Here is a 17,308-nt window from a genome sequence, read left to right as displayed (position 1 = left end):
AAAATATTTTACATTTTCTCCTGTTATTTTGCTAAATATATATAGGATAACACATTCACACACGCTTTATCAATAGATCCTTCCAGTTCAAGAAGTGTTTTATACAATATTTCAATTTTAAAAACAAAATTATCTGAGAGACGATGTTAATAAGACAAAGTGGCGCCCTCATTTTCAATCTTTTTTCATTATCTCTTCCACCACCCCTATGTTAATCGGTGCATTCTCTAACACTCCACTCCACACATTTTCTTCATTCATTAATCGACTAAAATATTCTTTCCAACGTTCATTTATCTCTCTATCCTTCGTCAAAATCTTCCCTTCATCATCTTTTATACATTTGATATGGATAATATCCCTAGCGTTCTTTTCTCTTGCTTTCGAAAGTCGGTAAAGGTCTTTCTGTCCATGCAGGCTCTCCAGATATTGGTAAAGTTTGTCCTGGACCTTCGCCCTAGAGACAGCTACCGCTTTCTTAGCCTTTCTCTTGCACTCCAAATATTCTGTCCTTTATTATCTTTGGAAATCACATCCTGGTCATCTACGCTTTTCCATTCCTTAAATGCATTCTTCTTTTCTTTCAAAACGATTTGTACCTCTTCACTCCACCACCAAGTATCCTTATCTATTGTTCCTTTACCTTTCGTTTCTCCAAATACATTCTTCGCCACCATTCAAATACACGAACCCATTTCTTTCTAACATTCATTCACTGATTTTTCTTCCATGCCATTCATTTCTATCATTTTAGCAACCACACGCCTTTGAAATTCCCTCGCTCTTCTTTCTCTATCAAATGCCACTTGATTTTCGGATGATTTTTCATAACAGTTTTGACTTGTATTTTAATCTCCATTACCAGTAGTCGATGTTGCGAGACTTGTGGCTCCCCTGGTATAACCTTACAGTCCTTGACCGTGCTTATATTGCATCTCCTCAGGAGGAAGTAATCTATTTGAGTGCTGTGATTTCCGCTTCTGTAAGTAATTAGACGTTCGTCTTTCTTTTGAAAAAAAGAATTCACAATGGCCAAGTCAAAAGCTGAGGCTGCCTGCAGCAAGGACTCTCCCTCCTCATTTCTGCTCCCAAAGCCACATCCCCCATGCACTCTGTTATATAGTGAGTGGAGGCAGTCACTCTTCCCACGTGTCCAATGAAATCTCCACCCACATAAATATCGTCATTCTGAGAAATATCCATTATCACCGCATCAAAATCTTTCCAAAACTTTTCTTTCATACTATTATCACATCCACTCTGCGGTGCATATACACTGAACACGTTCAAAACTAAATCTTGCATTACCAATTTCACCAAAATCACTCTATCATTTATTCTCTAAACATGCGTCACACATTTTTTCATATCCTTATCCAATACAACTCCTACATCGTTCCTCTTTCCATCACCTCCAGAATAATAAAACTTATAACCCACCGCTACATCTCTCGCTCTCGTACCCTTACACGTCGTCTCTTGCAAACACGCTACGTTTATTCGTCTCTTTTCTAGAACATCCGCTAACTACCTTCCTCTTCCAGTCATTGTTCCTACATTCCAACTCGCAATCCTCAGTCTACTCGCATTGTATTTGATTTATATTATTTACATTTATTAGTTTTTTAAAAGTGAATGTGTTACCGTTGCGGCTATTCAAAATATTAAACAGAATGTCAATATTTTTAATAAACTCTACAGTAGCTTCTGAAGAAGAAAATTCAGGCAAATTGAGTTATGTATCGCAAAACTGAATTGCACCAGCCACAGAATACTGGAAGTCTGTGCTGCCAAACGCACCTTCATAATCTATTTAGCATAATGTATATGTTGAGTTCTTAATTTATTGGCCACGTGAAGTCCTTCATTTTGCTGTAACTCATTAAGTTTTGATATTTCTATTTATTCATACGTATTTAAAAAAAAATTAACTTTGAATTGATATGTTTTTTTTTTTTATAATACATAGCCACAATTCACCTGTGCTATTATCAGAAGGGCAGTGTGTAAGTGTATTTACGGATAATCTGCCGTCCACTAACTAAGACGCGGCTAAGTGACAAATGGTCAAATAACCATTGGTCAAATAACCAAATGGTCAAACACCAACAAAATTCTCTTTTAAAAACCGTTAAAATTAGTTAAAGTGTTCGACTTATCAGAATTTACCCCAACGATGCATAGCTGAAATATCATCAAACAATTTCAATATCCTAAAACTGCGTTATGGTTTGTTCTGATATCTCAAAAAAATATTTTGTCACTTAGCCGCCCTTTAGTTAGCGGACGGCAGTAATAATAGTTGCCGACAAGGAAGTTGAATGTTTTTTAGTTTCACTTTCCTCTATCTGCTTCGGTGTCTTTGAAGTAGACATTTGTGATATGTATCTTTATCAATTTCTTAATGGTTAAATCCACAATATATACTTACAGTCAGTAATTTATCTACATCTGAAGCATGTTGAACGGTTTCCGGTAAATTTTCTTCAGTCTCCATTGATACCGTGGATGTAGACGCAACAGTATTTGCTGATTCTAAAACCTTTAATTATAATAAGAACACATTATCAATGGAGTTGTTTGTTTTGAAAAGATATTGACAATTTCAGTATATAAATTAGTCACACTTCTTTCTTACCTCAACAGGAACAGTTTCAGGGTGTAAATATGTTTTATTTCCTACTTTAAAAAAAAAGTGTTATGAAAGTGTTGGCTACATATTTTAGAGCTTTTCTTTGGTACCCAGTTATTTCTTTTAGTTGCTTTTATCCATAATTCGCGGAATTCTGGTTTTTCGGGAAATCTGAAAATTTTACAACACTATAACAATTATAATACCTATTATAAAAAAAAACAATAACTTTTGCTACAATTAGGTACTAAAATGTTAAAGATGGTAACATTAAGCCCGGTGAAAAGTAGGCATACTTTACAACTTTAAGCATAGTAGATTCAAGAGCGTATTTATTGCAATTTATTTTATTGACATTTTCCCTTACAATGGGGTAATATAAGAGTAAAACGGCAGCACTGAGATTTGAGGTTATTTGAAGTAACTTGTGTAAAAAAAACTTATTTACCTGTAATTCAGCAGTCATTTTATCTTGAAAAACGTTAATAAGTATTTGAACAGTTTATAAACCATAATAGTTGAAACTTCCACCAAATAAACTGAAATATTTAGCTACTTACAAATGAAAAGACAATCCGGTAATTTTCTTATCACTATCGCTTTTGCAACCTAGAACACTGCACCGTACCATTTTGCAGCAATAGCTAAGGTCAATCCTCAACACTTAACACAAAGCAGATCTTGTATTTCGAATTATTAAATGAAAATAATTTACTTAATTTTATTTAGTTAGTTATTTAAACCTCTTTCAAACAAATATCAAACAACAAACTTTGTTTAGCATATGAAGTGCTGACCTTGAAAAAACGTGATAAGGGACAGAAAATGTTAGGCTTTGTCTCTTTTTTTTACAATCATTTATTAAAGTTTTGTTTTTCTTGTGTGATGGAAGACGTCCAGCATTCTATAGTTTTCTCCGTCTACGATGTCTATTGTAAAAGAAATACAAGGTTCAAATTATTTTTTCCCTAGAAGTATAGTAAATCGCTGGTAACCATAGCAAATTGGAATGTTTTATCATTAGTTGGTAAGTATAACATATACTGTTTATTTCTTCTTATACAGGAACTTTATAACAATGTTCTTAAGTAAATATAAGAAGCAAATTTTCATTTCATTATACTTTTAATTATAATTAAAATGAAATTACCCGACAGCATAAACTTTAATACATATTTAGCTTATAAACCTAATGCAAAGATAGAACCCGAAAGAAAAATTAAACCAGAAAAATTTGAATGGGATGACAACCACCCAAAACCTTTATCTGTTTTGTGTATCGAAAAGCTGTGTGAAAATTGGATGGGTAAGCTAAATCTTTTCAATTTCGTTACGTATATATATATATATATATAAATATATATATATATATATATATATGTATATACCTAATTAAATTTTAACTGAGTTAGATCTTTCTTTTTAGGTTTTCCAAAACTAGAGGAACTAATAGCGAAGGATCGGGAATTATTTCTTCAAATATTGAATACAAACGTACCTTTGCAAATTTTAGTAGACAACATAAAAAGTGATATTTTCTGGAAGAGATATTACAATACCAAATGGTTCGATTCACCTCAAATCACTAACGAAAAACGATGGATTAATGTCTTCATTGAACGATATTACGCAGGTATTTTAGAAAACATGAATCCACGACAATATGATCCTGAAAAGGTACGTAAAGAGCACATCAAGCTGACACTTTTGGGCGTTCAATTTTTCTCATCGTTAGCGTCATAGAGTCGAATTTGAATCTTAATTGTTAAGCTTCACATACTTTGGGCTGCCCGTATACAGATATTTACAATATAAAACTTGAATTGGATTTAATTGTGTAACCCATTCAAATTTTAATTTTTTTTGTGCAGATGACAACTTTAGTGAAACTTTGTGGTCCTTACATAGAATCACTTTCAATACGAAGCTTGATCCCATCTGATCTTCCAGTTCAAAGAACGACGTCACCTGAGATGGCGGATTTAATAACGAGTCGTCCTAAAAATGAGCAACAATCACAGTTTAAAAACATGGGCCCACTAACAAGAGGTAACTTACATTAATTTTTCCATAACTATTTGAGAATGTGTAACACAAAATACGAGCATTTTATTACAGATCATATATCTTTGCACGCTGTGTTAGGGAGTTTGACAAATCTAGTCGAGCTTCATATTACTTACCAACTGAAAAATATTGGAATTGAATACAGGAAAGATCAATTTCAATTTACCAATAATGATGCAAAGAATCTTGCGCGTGGTCTCGAGAAATGTGAGCAGTTAAAAGTTTTAAAGTAAGTCTTTGTAAGACATATACTATATTGAGTTAGTAATGAAATATTTGGAAGAAAATTTCGTCTAATTAAAGGTAATATATCTTAACGTTTCAGAATAACAAGAAGTGATTTAAATTGCCAAAGATTAAAATATATTTTACGAGGCATATCTGACAATCGCAACTTGGAAACACTAGATTTCAGCCATTGTAAAATAAAAGATGAAGGAGCAGCTTATGTGGCAAAATATATTTCTAAACACGAAAACCTTAGGAACTTATTGTTAACAGATAATGTTTTCGGTAAATCTACTTATAACTTAACACTTAAGAGTAATCAATAAACTTAAAATATTATCAATAATAAAGTAACTAAAATAATTTCAAAATGTTTTAAGGACCACCTGGAACAGAAAGCATATCACAAGTTCTTATTCAGTCAAGTTGCAGTGTACGTAATTTGGACTTGAGGTTAAATAATAAACTTGGCTCAGAAGGAATTGCTTTTATAGCTATTGCAATAGCAAGAGGTTGCAATCTTACAGCGTGAGTACAAATATGAAGCTAGTATATGTAACAACGTGTAGCGTGTATGTCATTTTTCAATTTACGTCATCAAATTTTATTTTGATTTCAGTCTTAACATTTCCGGTTGTGGTATAAAATCAAGACCTCTGTTAAAAACACCCGTAGGTGTTTGGTCGACTACAACTGCAGAAAATCCGCCGACATGTGGAGATTTATTAGCACGTGCTATCGGTTTAGTGAAAACCCCTTTGCGGTCTTTAGACATAAGTGTTAATGATATTGGATCTGTAAGTAGTGCTTTTGTTATATACTGTCATCTTCAATCATATTAAGAGAACATATGATTCAGTATGTAATCAGATAAATGCAAAATCAGGTAAATGTATGGAAGGTATTCAAGAACATTTCGTCATAATCTTTAACAGCCCATACTTACAGTAATAAAGATGGTAAGACAGTGCAACATCTGGTACCAAATTGCAGGTCGAATTACAGCCAAAAAATTGTGAAATAACTTTTATTGAAATTTGTGGTTTGTATGTTGCAAACAAAATTAGGCGTCGATGATCAAACAAACCAAAAAATACAACTGAACTTATCTGCTTTCCATCCACGTCATCACTGAGTACGAACTATATGTAGGTTTAGATTGAAGTTACATACAGCTAACTAGATGTTGTGCTTTAAGACTAGATTAAATTTGATTTTAACTGTGTCTAGTTTAGTGTCTATAAAGTAGTTTAGTTTAGGGACACTAAACTAGGCACAGCCAGTCGTCTAGATCTTCATGTGTTTTTTATTTAATTCCAGCCCAGCGACATGACGTTGGCTAACGCGATTTGTCTAAGCTATCTCATAGACATAAATTTAAAAAGATCAGGAATGAGTTCTACTGCAATGGCAATTGCAGAATCAGCAGCAGCAGCACAAAGATTGAGAAGAGAGACAGAAAAGGGCATACGCTTTAGAAGAAGTGCTAGTAGAGTTCTACAGGCTCGAAGGGTTGCCAAGTGCATGAATATCGGTTGGTATAGTTGCTATTCGGCAATTTCTCTAAATATTATAACGATCGACAATTTGACCTCGTTTCAAACACATTTATAGATGCTGACCCAGTGCTTCTTGCTCAGCAACTTTCTGCTAGGCCATCTATAGTATCTGTAGCTTCAGAAGAAGGGCCTTATAATGTATTTACACAGCCACTACCAACAGATTTTGGATTTGTACCTGCCTTCAAAGTAAGCTCCTACAATATTTCATTCTATGCAAGAAATATCATTGCTTTTCTAAGTTAATTTTAAATCAGAAGTAAATAGATAGATAGTAAATTCGTTAAAAGAGTAATTAACGAATTTGCTTTTTTATACAGAGCCCTTTGGCGTCTTCTCGAGCTTCGTCCATTACGGGTCCACCAACGTCAAGAAGATCAAGTCATCACATAGTGCTAGAGCCAGTGAAGGTATGCCTTTATTATTATTTCCACGATATTACTTAGTGTTATTAAGTTTATGTGAAAACTGTTACGCATTAAAATATTGTCCTTTATTAACAGGAAGTTCGTCGAACTACTTTGGTACGCCGAGGTTCAGATGGGTCTCTGCTACAACCAAGAAGTGCTAATTCTGAACGTCACATAAAAATTTTTGTATCAAATGAAATATATTACACAGCTGACGATTAAAAGTGGCTGTCAATTTTTTACATCGTGTTCTGTTTTTTTTTTAAATTAAATGTTTATATAAATTATAGTCTAGATTAAAGTGTGTTTGAAATTTTAAATCGATCTTTTATTTACTCTGAAATGGTGCAATTCATAGTAATTTGTAAACGTACAGTACTTACATCGTGCATAATTTGATTGCACTGTATTTCATAATTATAAATTTTTTTTACAAAACGTTGCAGGTTCTTACTGCTGTTGAATAATTTTCCAAAAAATTCCAAACGGTGGATTTTTTCCGGAATAATTTCCGAAAAATTGCAAAAATATCATTTCGAATATCGAATCGGCTCATACTATGTTCTACTTTTAGAAATATCTTTTGAAATTTTATTTAGCGTGATTATAAAATAAACTTGTATAATTAAAAGCCACTTAGAAGAAAAACTAAATTTAAAAGAATTATTCACAACAGTGAAAAAACCTCCAATAGCCAAACCATGCTACCACTTCTGGTTAGCTCCACATCGTTTTCATTCAGTAATTTTAACTTTTGACAAGTGTCAATGTCAAATTGGAAAAATAAAGGAAAAATATTGGAAAAATACCCGGACAATATTTATTTTTCTGAAAAATATGTTTTTTTTTCACTACAACATTAGTTCTTACTCCCATTTTTTGGAGAATTATTATTTTCTGGCAACCTTTTCCATAGACAATAATTAGGAGGTTGTGAAAAGTCTACCTGCCACTCACTTCAGTTTGATCCGCTCGGGTTTGGCTCGTGTCATGTCACGTCAGTCAGCCATGTTTATTTCCAAGAAATGTGATGGAGATTGTGATTTGTGAAAAATATTAATAGAGTGAAAAATATTGCGCATTTTATGTACTAAACTGTGCTGAGTGAAGCAAGTCAATTCAATGTGATACATTAACGTGAAAATGAATTCAGGATACATTACCGTGAAAATGAATTGGGGAACTGAGCTTTGGGTAAGTAATCACAAGATTGCGACTGAACAAACGTCAGTTACAAGTTTTTTTTTGTAAATGCTAGCTAATTCTCTCTTTTTGTTTAGTTATTTTATGTTTTTTATTCCGAGAGTTCACCTTGGAGCTCACATTTATAAATTAATATTTAATATCTTTATATTAAGCCTTTGCTTCTAAGTAACGAAGTTAATTGTGCATAGAAAGTTATGTGGTCACATCAAGTTAACTGCATTTTTGTTGAAGTTTTTCCTTAATGTGTTTCGGAAAAGTTTCAATCAAACCAAGCTCAACCGTTAACAAGCCTTTGAAATTACGAACGAAACGACTTTTTGTTTTAGAAAAACCAAATTGTTGTAATTTGTTTGTTTATGTGATAAGCAATTATAACACGAGTGAGTTTTCATTTGGCGCTTCAATTGATAATCTTTGAATGGTTTAATTAAAAAGCAGTTGGCAGGCTAGCTGTTCAAGGCTAGCATTGTATTTCAAACATTGCTAAAATGTTACTACTCATACACATATTGTGCATACACACTGTAGTGGCATTGATGTCATGCACTGGTAGTCTTAAGCTGTTTCACATGCCTGGATTTTGTTTGTAAATAATTTGTCATTGCCATTTGTTGTTTGTGTTCAACATACTTTTTACAGATTATTCTTTTAATTTTCTCTTTGATATTCTGGTATTTGAGTTATTTAATACTTAAAACATTGTACATTTACACATTAGCAATTCATACTATTTTGCGTTTTTAATGTCAAATTATTCAGGTAAGATACAATTCAAAAATAAATAAATAATACAAAATGTTATAATCATACATTCTATTACTTATGATGAATAAGGTGTAGTAAAAAAATCATGAGTATAAATGTTTGAAAAATTAAAAGTTATCACAAGTGAAAAGTTGCAATTTTTATGATTGTATAGTGTTAATTGCTGGTATTGATTTATAAAGAAGATTAAAAAAAGTTTATGTACTTTAACTTAGGCCCAGTTTACAGTAATTGTAAATTATTTAATTATTCATTGCTTGAAACTACTTTAAGTAAATATATACTTGTAAAATGTTGGAGTCCTGCTCTTCCACATTTCAAATACAGGAATATCTAGAGTAATAGATTTGACGCTTAACATATGGAAAATTTACATAAAAGTTATGATTTATTGATGTTGGTGTTGTTTATGGAGTTTGTTTATGGTAATTAATATAATCTACAGTAATGTTCCATGTACAGATATTACAATGTTGGTCTATTAACATGTATATCATCATAAGTCACAACATTTCAGGTGAAGCAAATCTGGCATGAGTCTATTATTTATATAAAAAAAGTAATATGGAATATTTGTTTTAAAATCCACACAATTGACTTACGTATGTCTGATATGGTAATGTTAGTTTTTCAATTTTGTCTCATAAAAAGATAAAAGTGTTCAAAGAAGTGGAGAATTCATATAGTTAACTGCCTCCGTGGCCGAACGGTTACCCTGCCGGACTGCCATGCAGAGGTCCTGGGTTCGATTCCCAGGCCGGGAAAAATATGTGTATGGCCTACATTTATTTCTCTCTAAGTTTGGGTGTAATTTGTGGTTGTCTATGCGTGTGTCCATGGCACCCGCGACACAGGGTTTCCCTAGTGCGGGGCTATGTTGAGTGTGTGCGTTATTATTATTATTATTATTTATTATTATAGTACTTTTTTTTTCTTAATTAAATTTAGTAAATTACATTACATAACTACTACAAAATTAACAATTGCAGTTAAATACCTCAATAATTACATTTAAGCACTAGTAAATGATGTTGACTCATCAAATGGAATTATTGCTGATTAGGTGTTTATACACACTTTTAAATGCAGTCTTGCTTTAACACCTCCTCATTTTTATAGTTGAGCAACAGAATTTTGAACTAGTTCTGTTTGCAACACTAAATTATACTTGGTACTTGGTGTAATGGGCTGGTGTTCGCAACTCGACGTCAAGGCGCCTATTTTGCGTGTGGTGGATGCAATGTCCTACTTGTGCCACCCAAGCTCCTCCAGGAATCTCAGCCACCTCCTCGGTTTGCTGAAGACTTCAGGGAGCGATCTTGGCACTCCAAGGTACTTTGCCCTGTAGTTGACCACGCTGGAAAACTGTAGTAGGATGTGCACAGCCGTTTCCTCCCCCTCCATGCACGCTCTGCATAGAGGGCTGTCTGTGATACCTAAAAGGTGTTTATTGTATGGACCATGACCTGTTTGGGCAGCAGTTTGAGAACGAAGCTCTTGCCTTTTGAGTTTGATTAATTTTCGCGATGTACTGGCGTTGAGCTTTGGGTGCTTCCCTAGCCTGTCTACAAACTGTAAGGGTTGTCCATGTGTCATTATGAGAAGATTTTGTACTTTTGTGTATGATTGTTCTTGACCATTTGTAGAGGAGCGACACTATGGGTGCCTGGTCCTAGAGTGACCGTCTCGGACCCTTTTCTGGCCAGTATATCTGCTGCGTCATTGCCATGTGAGCCGCTGTGTCCTTTAATCCATTGTAAATTTACATTGTTATGTATACATACCTCCCATGAGTGCTTGATGGCATTCTTAAATAAGCCTGTGTTAATGTCATATACTAAGTTGTATACAAGTATATTATGCTGTTTTATTGTTTCAATTTATTTTACTTGAAAAGAAACAAACCAATTTGGTTGTCAGGACGTTTACGCAGATTTTATTTGGCTACTAAATTACCGAAATAGGAACTCATAATCAAATGCTAGTTACGCGTATTTGCACTATCCCCGACGAAATGTAGAAATATGGATAGTCTGGTTGCATCATGTGCTGTACCATAAAAATCATTCAGTTAATGTTTTATTGGTGGCATACACTGTACTGCTCACCATAGTGGTGAAAGAATTTGCCAATCGGCGTAAGGTACTCAGCGATTGTTGTTCAGGGTGCACCAGACGTACAGGCAAGGAATGGTATGTCGTGTGTAAGCAGTTGGTATTAATGGTAGTAATGTAGATATTTTAATTTATGTTTAATTTGATTAGATTTTGTAGTCGAAAGTGATCGCTTCTATAACGTTTAATAGATATCTTGAATGCATGTCATACTCAAGATAAAAATTATAAAAAAAGACTCTGACACTTTTCGAATACATTTGATCCAATGGTTGTTATTTGGTCATAGAAATTTGACATTCACTGCATTATTATACTTTAATTTACATTTATTAGTTATTAAGAATTCATATTGACATTTCCTGTTTACTGTACCTACACTCGACATAGTGTAATTCAATTATTTATTAGTTTCATTAATTATTTTGATTTGTCTACTGAGACTTAGGCTCCTGTTCTAGAACTCTTCTCAATGCTCGTGTCGGGACTTGAGTATGATTCAAAGCACTAGAAATCATAGTCAAGTCCTTGCCATTAGGGCCGTATTTCCAGTGCTTGAAATCATACTCAAGTCTGCTCAAATCCTGACTTGAGCATTGAGTACAGTTCTGGAATATGACCCTTACTATTATATAATTATTTCTCATTATTTAATTATATTTGTATGAAATTTATAATGTAGAGAGAAATAAACTAAACCCAACTAAGGATTTCAAGGAGTTAAAATTATGATTTCTTTTTTTTTGTAGACAAAACAATATGAAGACAAAAAGGTTTATAAAGCTCAAATACAAGCAGAAACAAACATTTACAATCACATCACAGGACATAAACACAAAAGCACAGAATATAATTTAGTACACATTGGTATGAATGCATATTTATAGACAAAATACTTAAATTGTGTACTGTTGCAACTATGAAAGCATTTAACAGAAAAGTGTTCTGAGATAACCTTGACTCAGCATAAATACTGTAGACTGTGAAAAGTTAAACAGTGCTGATTTTCTGTCAGTATCACAGTACATTGAATTATCGCCTACTAGTAAGCCATGCTACCAAAGTGCATCACACGCAAATACATATAACTATAAATGTGGTTAGTACTATAGCCGTCACCAAATAAGAGGCCAAATTTGACACTTGTATCACGATGTGAAATGGGGATTGGAGCTAACGATTTCCACAAGAAATGATTCAAAATTTTATGAGTTTCAATTACATTTTGGTTCATTGCTTTTCAGTTCTAGATGGTACAATTAACATTTATTGAAACATTATACAGTTAAATATATTATTTTTAAATGGCAAGGTATTTTAAATGACAACCTTACTTGTTGCATTAGCAGAGTTCACAAGGACGACCTGGACGATATGGCAATATTCTGAAGTAAAACAAAAGGCTTCATAATTTAAATTTTTATTCAATGTGATTGGAAGATGAGCCAAAATCGTCAGTTGAGCTAGTGTCTCCAGTATAATTAATTCGTTTTCAATTATATTGTTAATATTTATATCTTTATCAAAATAGTCTTTTATCTATTTTATTATTTTAACTGCCTCCGTGACCGAACGGTTATCATGCCGGACTGCCACGCAGATGTCCCAGGTTCGATTCCCTGGCCGGTTGAAATATTTGTATGGCCTACATTTATTTCTCTCGTGAGTTTGGATGTAATTTGTGGTTGTCTGTGTGTGTGGTCATGGCACCCGCGACATAGGGTTTCCCTAGTGCGGGGCTATGTTGACTGTGTGCGTTATTATCAATTTTCTCGTTTTTCGAGTGCCACTGGATCGATAGCAGTCTTGTCAATTCAAAATTTGCGTAAAAGAAAAGGAAATACAAATCTACATGGCTTTACAGCTATGGGGCTGTTTTAAATTTTTGTATTAATATTTAAGTTTAAGCTACTTAAGTAAATATTTTTTCCAAGCAATCGCTCAGTGAAATTCGGCGATTAATTGGTTACAACACTATTATTTATAATAAAATAGTTTGAGGACGTAACTGTTTTCAGGACTTTTCGGAGTAACTCAACATTGCAATATTTTTTGGAATTCGTGCGAAACCAGTACTTGAAATATATTTTTTCATATTGTATAGTGTTTCAATAAAATTTGTGTATTTTTTAAAACTCAATAAGTTATTAATTGTGTCGTTGATTGCATTCGAAGTTACATACTGCTTCTCTGCGTCTGCTTTAGCTGTCAAATTTGGCCTCTTATTTGGTGACGACTATAATTGCCCATCACTAAACTGACATGACCCGGTCAATGATTTGTTTACCTTTTATGTAAAATTAAACAAACCATAGCTAACATTCTATTATGTTCGCTACAAGAAACCTAACCATTTTGACAGGGGACTCTCTTGAAAGTCGACGTAAAAGAGCACCTGTTTCATACATTTGGGTTGAGCAGGTATTACAAATCTATGACATTAAGTCTTCAATATTCGTAATTCTAATGAAGAGGTAATTTTCAATTAAACACCACAATAATCATTATGCTCTTCTTACTTGGCCTCGATTTTCAACGGTGATTTCAAACAATAAAGAGCGTATGTATTGTGTGAACATACTGTCTGCAATAATGCTGTTTGTTATCTTTGCCATCCTGATTAAGAAATGCTAATATGCAAGTACGTCATTTCAACAACGGAATGTTGCGACATAAGGTCCTTGACTGATGAGTGGAACCAACAAAGAATTGTATTCCAGATTATTTGGCGTCTCAGTCTTTGTCTACCAAATAATTACCCACTTGCACGTTCAATAATGTTCAATGTAAATGTACTGTACCTATACAGTATCATCAATGTCATAAAATCAATAAACAATCAATCAATCTTACGCACGAACATTTCTATTTGTAACTACTGACACATTTTAATGTTATATTTTTAAAATAAATAACGCACACACTCAACATAGCCCCGCATTAGGGAAACCCTGTGTCGCGGGTGCCATGGATACACACATAGACTACCACAAGTTACACCCAAACTCACGAGAGAAATAAATGTAAGCCATGCAAACATTTCTCCCGGCCCGGGAATCGATCCTGGGACTTCTGCGTGGCAGTCCGGCATGGTAACCGTTCGGCCACGGAGGCAGTTATTATAGAGGTAGATAATATTTTAGGTTACAACATTGTCTAAAGCAATGTCATGCGCGGTCGAGTTTCTTGTTAAAGTGAAATGAAACAAGTAGGCCAATGACTTCGGTAATTGGAAGTATAATACATCGGTTCATTTAACAGGAGACTTCAAATGACATAGATAACCCATGAAACTTTGTGCAATATCATAACATTTGAGCAGTGGAGGCGGCGGTCATCGCCCCCTTTGCACGCACTAAAGCGCGTCGCTTTGCTATAGTGTCCATTCGGATCTAGAGTGCGAGAGTGGTCAGCGTTGGCAAGCTGCAAGGCCTGTGGCGGCCTGCATTCCGCACGCCACTTGCCAGTTGTGAAATGTGCCCATTTGTTACTACCACGCATGTATTCAAGCGTACTGGTCAAAAGAAATCGCTCATTTAGCATACTAACCTATGGCTCAATTGCAACGTCAACGTTATCAACAATAGACGCTCTCAAAACACGAACTTTTGACTAATTGAATGCTAACTTCTTGAAATAACAGTAAGGTGTAATATAAAAGCAAGTGTTACACAATTGAATTATCAGGTTTTGTCCCTGAACTAGTTCACTACGCTTTTGTAATGCGACCTGGATAGCAACCAAGTTCTGAAATCTCATTGAGCTTCAAATCTTTCTTCATTTTTGATTTTGCAAAATTGTCCTATAAATTCATAGCGGAATATCGTTCTTGGCACAAATTTTAAACCCTCAATTCTCAAGCCCATGCTCGAGTGCATCGTGACCATCGATCGCACAGTGATAAAAAATCCCAATATAGCGGGACGAAATGATTTTCGTCGAAACCACAGATTTTTTGTTTTATTACTTGAAATTTATTTAATATATGCGAATACAGTAAAAATATATAGATTTGGAGTCTTGAGTTTTATTAAACATAATTTATAAAAACTCAATTTTTTTTATAAGTATGCCCAAAATTATTTACTTTTTGCCTACTTTTAACTCTAAAACTTCGGGTGGAAATTACTTTCAGACTTTAATGGTAGGGGGCGAATACTACAAAATTTGTGGATCTGATGTTACCAGTAATACGTCTTTGCTCAATAATTGAATTATTAGAAAACGGCGACAATTTTTTGTTTATTATTAATGCCGCCATTGACTTACAATTAATGCCGCTTTTAGTTTTCCTAAGGTAAGTCTTCATTTCAGTAGCTAAACATACTTTTTGTTCACTTTTGGATTGAATTTCATCAGCTAATCAATCGCCTTCGCTTAGTTTTATTGTAAACTTTCAGAAAAGTTTTGATTTTTGACAGAAGAGCAGTTTCCTTGAAAAAAATGAATTAAAACGTTACCGCAAGTTTCCGCACCTCCAAAAGCTAATATATTTGATCCATAACACTCCAGGCTTATGGACTGACACTACAAATTAAATGTTTCAAAATGTATTTGAAAACGTAGGAGATGATAAATCTCAAATTAAGAGTGGATTTTACCTATCTCTGTACTTTTTTTGAAGTACTACCATATGTGTATAAAATATTTTCGTCCCCCTAAATCGCGATTTTTATCACTGCGTCGCGTTCACAGCTTCTCTAGAGTGTCTACATTAGTTCAAATGAAGCTCATGGTGAAATTAGTTCGCCTTCGAAATGGCGCAGTACAGCACAGTAGTTCTACGTATACTTTTGCAAATAGTGTCATTATCATTAACATGAACACATAAATATGTTCTACTATTGGGTACGGGTCTCTTCCAAGTAAAGGTTTTAAACCATAGTTCACCACAGCATAATTTACAATGAAAATAAGTAAGTAATAAGTACTATACGTTATTGTTACGTTACAAATTAGTATTCGAACGTGCTTGTTTCTTGGTGTTACCAAGTCTTCAAGGCTACTTATTTTAATGCGCCGTAACGATTTTCGTTTAGTTACTGGGTTACTGGAGAATTCAACGAATTTTAAAAGTTAAAATTGACATGAATAGAAACTGTTAGTAGTTCTAACAATGCCATTGGTGAAAATCTACTTTTTTCGCATATAAATTCGAGTATTATATTGACGAGATCTACAGAGGTGCTATTAACATATTTACTTAACACGTTCCTTTAAGATTTGAATAGTAAATGTATAAAAAGAACTAGGAGTATTATGACCTACATAATAACAAAACTCACACGTCGGTAGTTTATAATTTTTGATTATTGTTTCTGATTTTAAAAGCAGGTAGTAAGTACCTTTTGAAAATGAATGTGAAGGAGGTTAATCAAAAACTATTAATCTTAGATCACGCCCTTGCCTACATCTAACTCGTTTTCAAAGGCGAAACTCGCATAGAATTTTTGTTTTTTCTTTTAACCTAAATTTTTACTACACATCACACTGAACAGCCAATTATTATTAGACAAAACCACATAACTAATTACAGTTATCTTAGATGATATTTTTAAAGAATATGCTGCCTATTATAAATAATTATGTATAATGATCGTTGTGAATGATGCTTGACTGGATTTTTACAGCTTCGCTAATCAACATCGTAAAATGGCTAAATTAGAATAGAATATTACATTTATTTATTAGCAAATAGGAGCTATTGACAAAAGAAATTGTCACTTGCCCATATTGCTATGTCTAATTCTAACATACCAGGTAAACTCCTACACAAAGTAAATGGTGACTTGTGTGTTTAATTTGTTGAAGTAAAATTACCTAATTGACTGCAACATCCTGCTGCTTAAACAAAAAAATATTGAAAAGTGCCGTGAACAGGATACGAATTGGTATCGGTGCTTACTTGCAAAAGGTGGGCTTTTGCAAGTTGGTGGGCAGACTGAGACGAAGAAAGGACCGGCCTATTTATGGGTATACTCCGGTGCCCACTGTTACGATGATATCATCGATAAATGCGGACCTATTGTTATTGTATCGAGTGCCTAATAATATAATTGTTATTAGTTACGTAAAATATACCTGTCTTGGAGGTGGCTGTTGTTTGTGGTCTTTCCATTTTTTTTTCTTGAAATAAGCAAACGGACAAATAAATAAATATTTGAAGCTCAATATTTGTTTTTATTTTATTATTTGTATCTAATCACAATAGGTCTACACGAAGGGGGAAAAAACGTATATTTAGAAACAGGTGCGGCAAGGTACTCTATTTAATTGGTCTAGGTCAGATTACTTCTAGGCGTGACCTTTAGTTACGTTACCCTAAAT

General features: G+C 33.7%; 3 protein-coding genes across 5 annotated transcripts in view; 2 read left to right on the top strand and 1 right to left on the bottom strand.

The window, feature by feature from the left end:
* LOC113232770 (myotubularin-related protein 2) overlaps nucleotides 1–2,523 on the bottom strand; it is a 38,553-nt gene extending 36,030 nt beyond the window's left edge. The window contains exon 1 of the mRNA XM_026467554.1: nucleotides 2,432–2,523. Within this exon, the coding sequence (XP_026323339.1) occupies nucleotides 2,432–2,497 (66 nt within the window). The 5' untranslated portion in view covers nucleotides 2,498–2,523. The remainder of the gene's footprint in view (nucleotides 1–2,431) is intronic.
* A 1,175-nt stretch (nucleotides 2,524–3,698) lies between these two features.
* Nucleotides 3,699–7,118, top strand: LOC113233344. The gene is made up of 11 exons (XM_026468448.1): nucleotides 3,699–3,938; nucleotides 4,059–4,309; nucleotides 4,504–4,681; nucleotides 4,751–4,928; nucleotides 5,025–5,212; nucleotides 5,308–5,455; nucleotides 5,547–5,724; nucleotides 6,248–6,461; nucleotides 6,542–6,675; nucleotides 6,807–6,896; nucleotides 6,990–7,118. The coding sequence occupies exons 1-11, from the start codon at nucleotides 3,773–3,775 to the stop codon at nucleotides 7,116–7,118; spliced, it is 1,854 nt and encodes a 617-aa protein (XP_026324233.1). The 5' UTR covers nucleotides 3,699–3,772.
* A 738-nt stretch (nucleotides 7,119–7,856) lies between these two features.
* Nucleotides 7,857–17,308, top strand: part of LOC113232834 (formin-binding protein 1-like) — a 58,915-nt gene continuing 49,463 nt past the window's right edge. For all 3 annotated transcript variants that reach the window (XM_026467680.1, XM_026467679.1, XM_026467676.1), the window contains exon 1: nucleotides 7,857–8,090. In XM_026467680.1, coding sequence (XP_026323465.1) covers nucleotides 8,040–8,090 — 51 coding nt within the window. In that variant the 5' untranslated portion in view covers nucleotides 7,857–8,039. The remainder of the gene's footprint in view (nucleotides 8,091–17,308) is intronic.

This window comes from Hyposmocoma kahamanoa, unplaced genomic scaffold, assembly GCF_003589595.1.
Source record: "Hyposmocoma kahamanoa isolate Upper Pololo Valley unplaced genomic scaffold, ASM358959v1 78, whole genome shotgun sequence".
NCBI lineage: Eukaryota > Metazoa > Arthropoda > Insecta > Lepidoptera > Cosmopterigidae > Hyposmocoma > Hyposmocoma kahamanoa.
This window is presented reverse-complemented; position numbering and strand designations above follow the sequence as displayed.

Coding starts and splice junctions, on each gene's coding strand:
- LOC113233344 (XM_026468448.1), top strand. CDS start 3,773: ATGAAATTACCCGACAGCATAAACTTTAATACATATTTAGCTTATAAA. Junction 6,676..6,806: donor GATTTGTACCTGCCTTCAAA/GTAAGCTCCTAC, acceptor TTTTTTATACAG/AGCCCTTTGGCGTCTTCTCG. Junction 6,897..6,989: donor TAGTGCTAGAGCCAGTGAAG/GTATGCCTTTAT, acceptor CTTTATTAACAG/GAAGTTCGTCGAACTACTTT.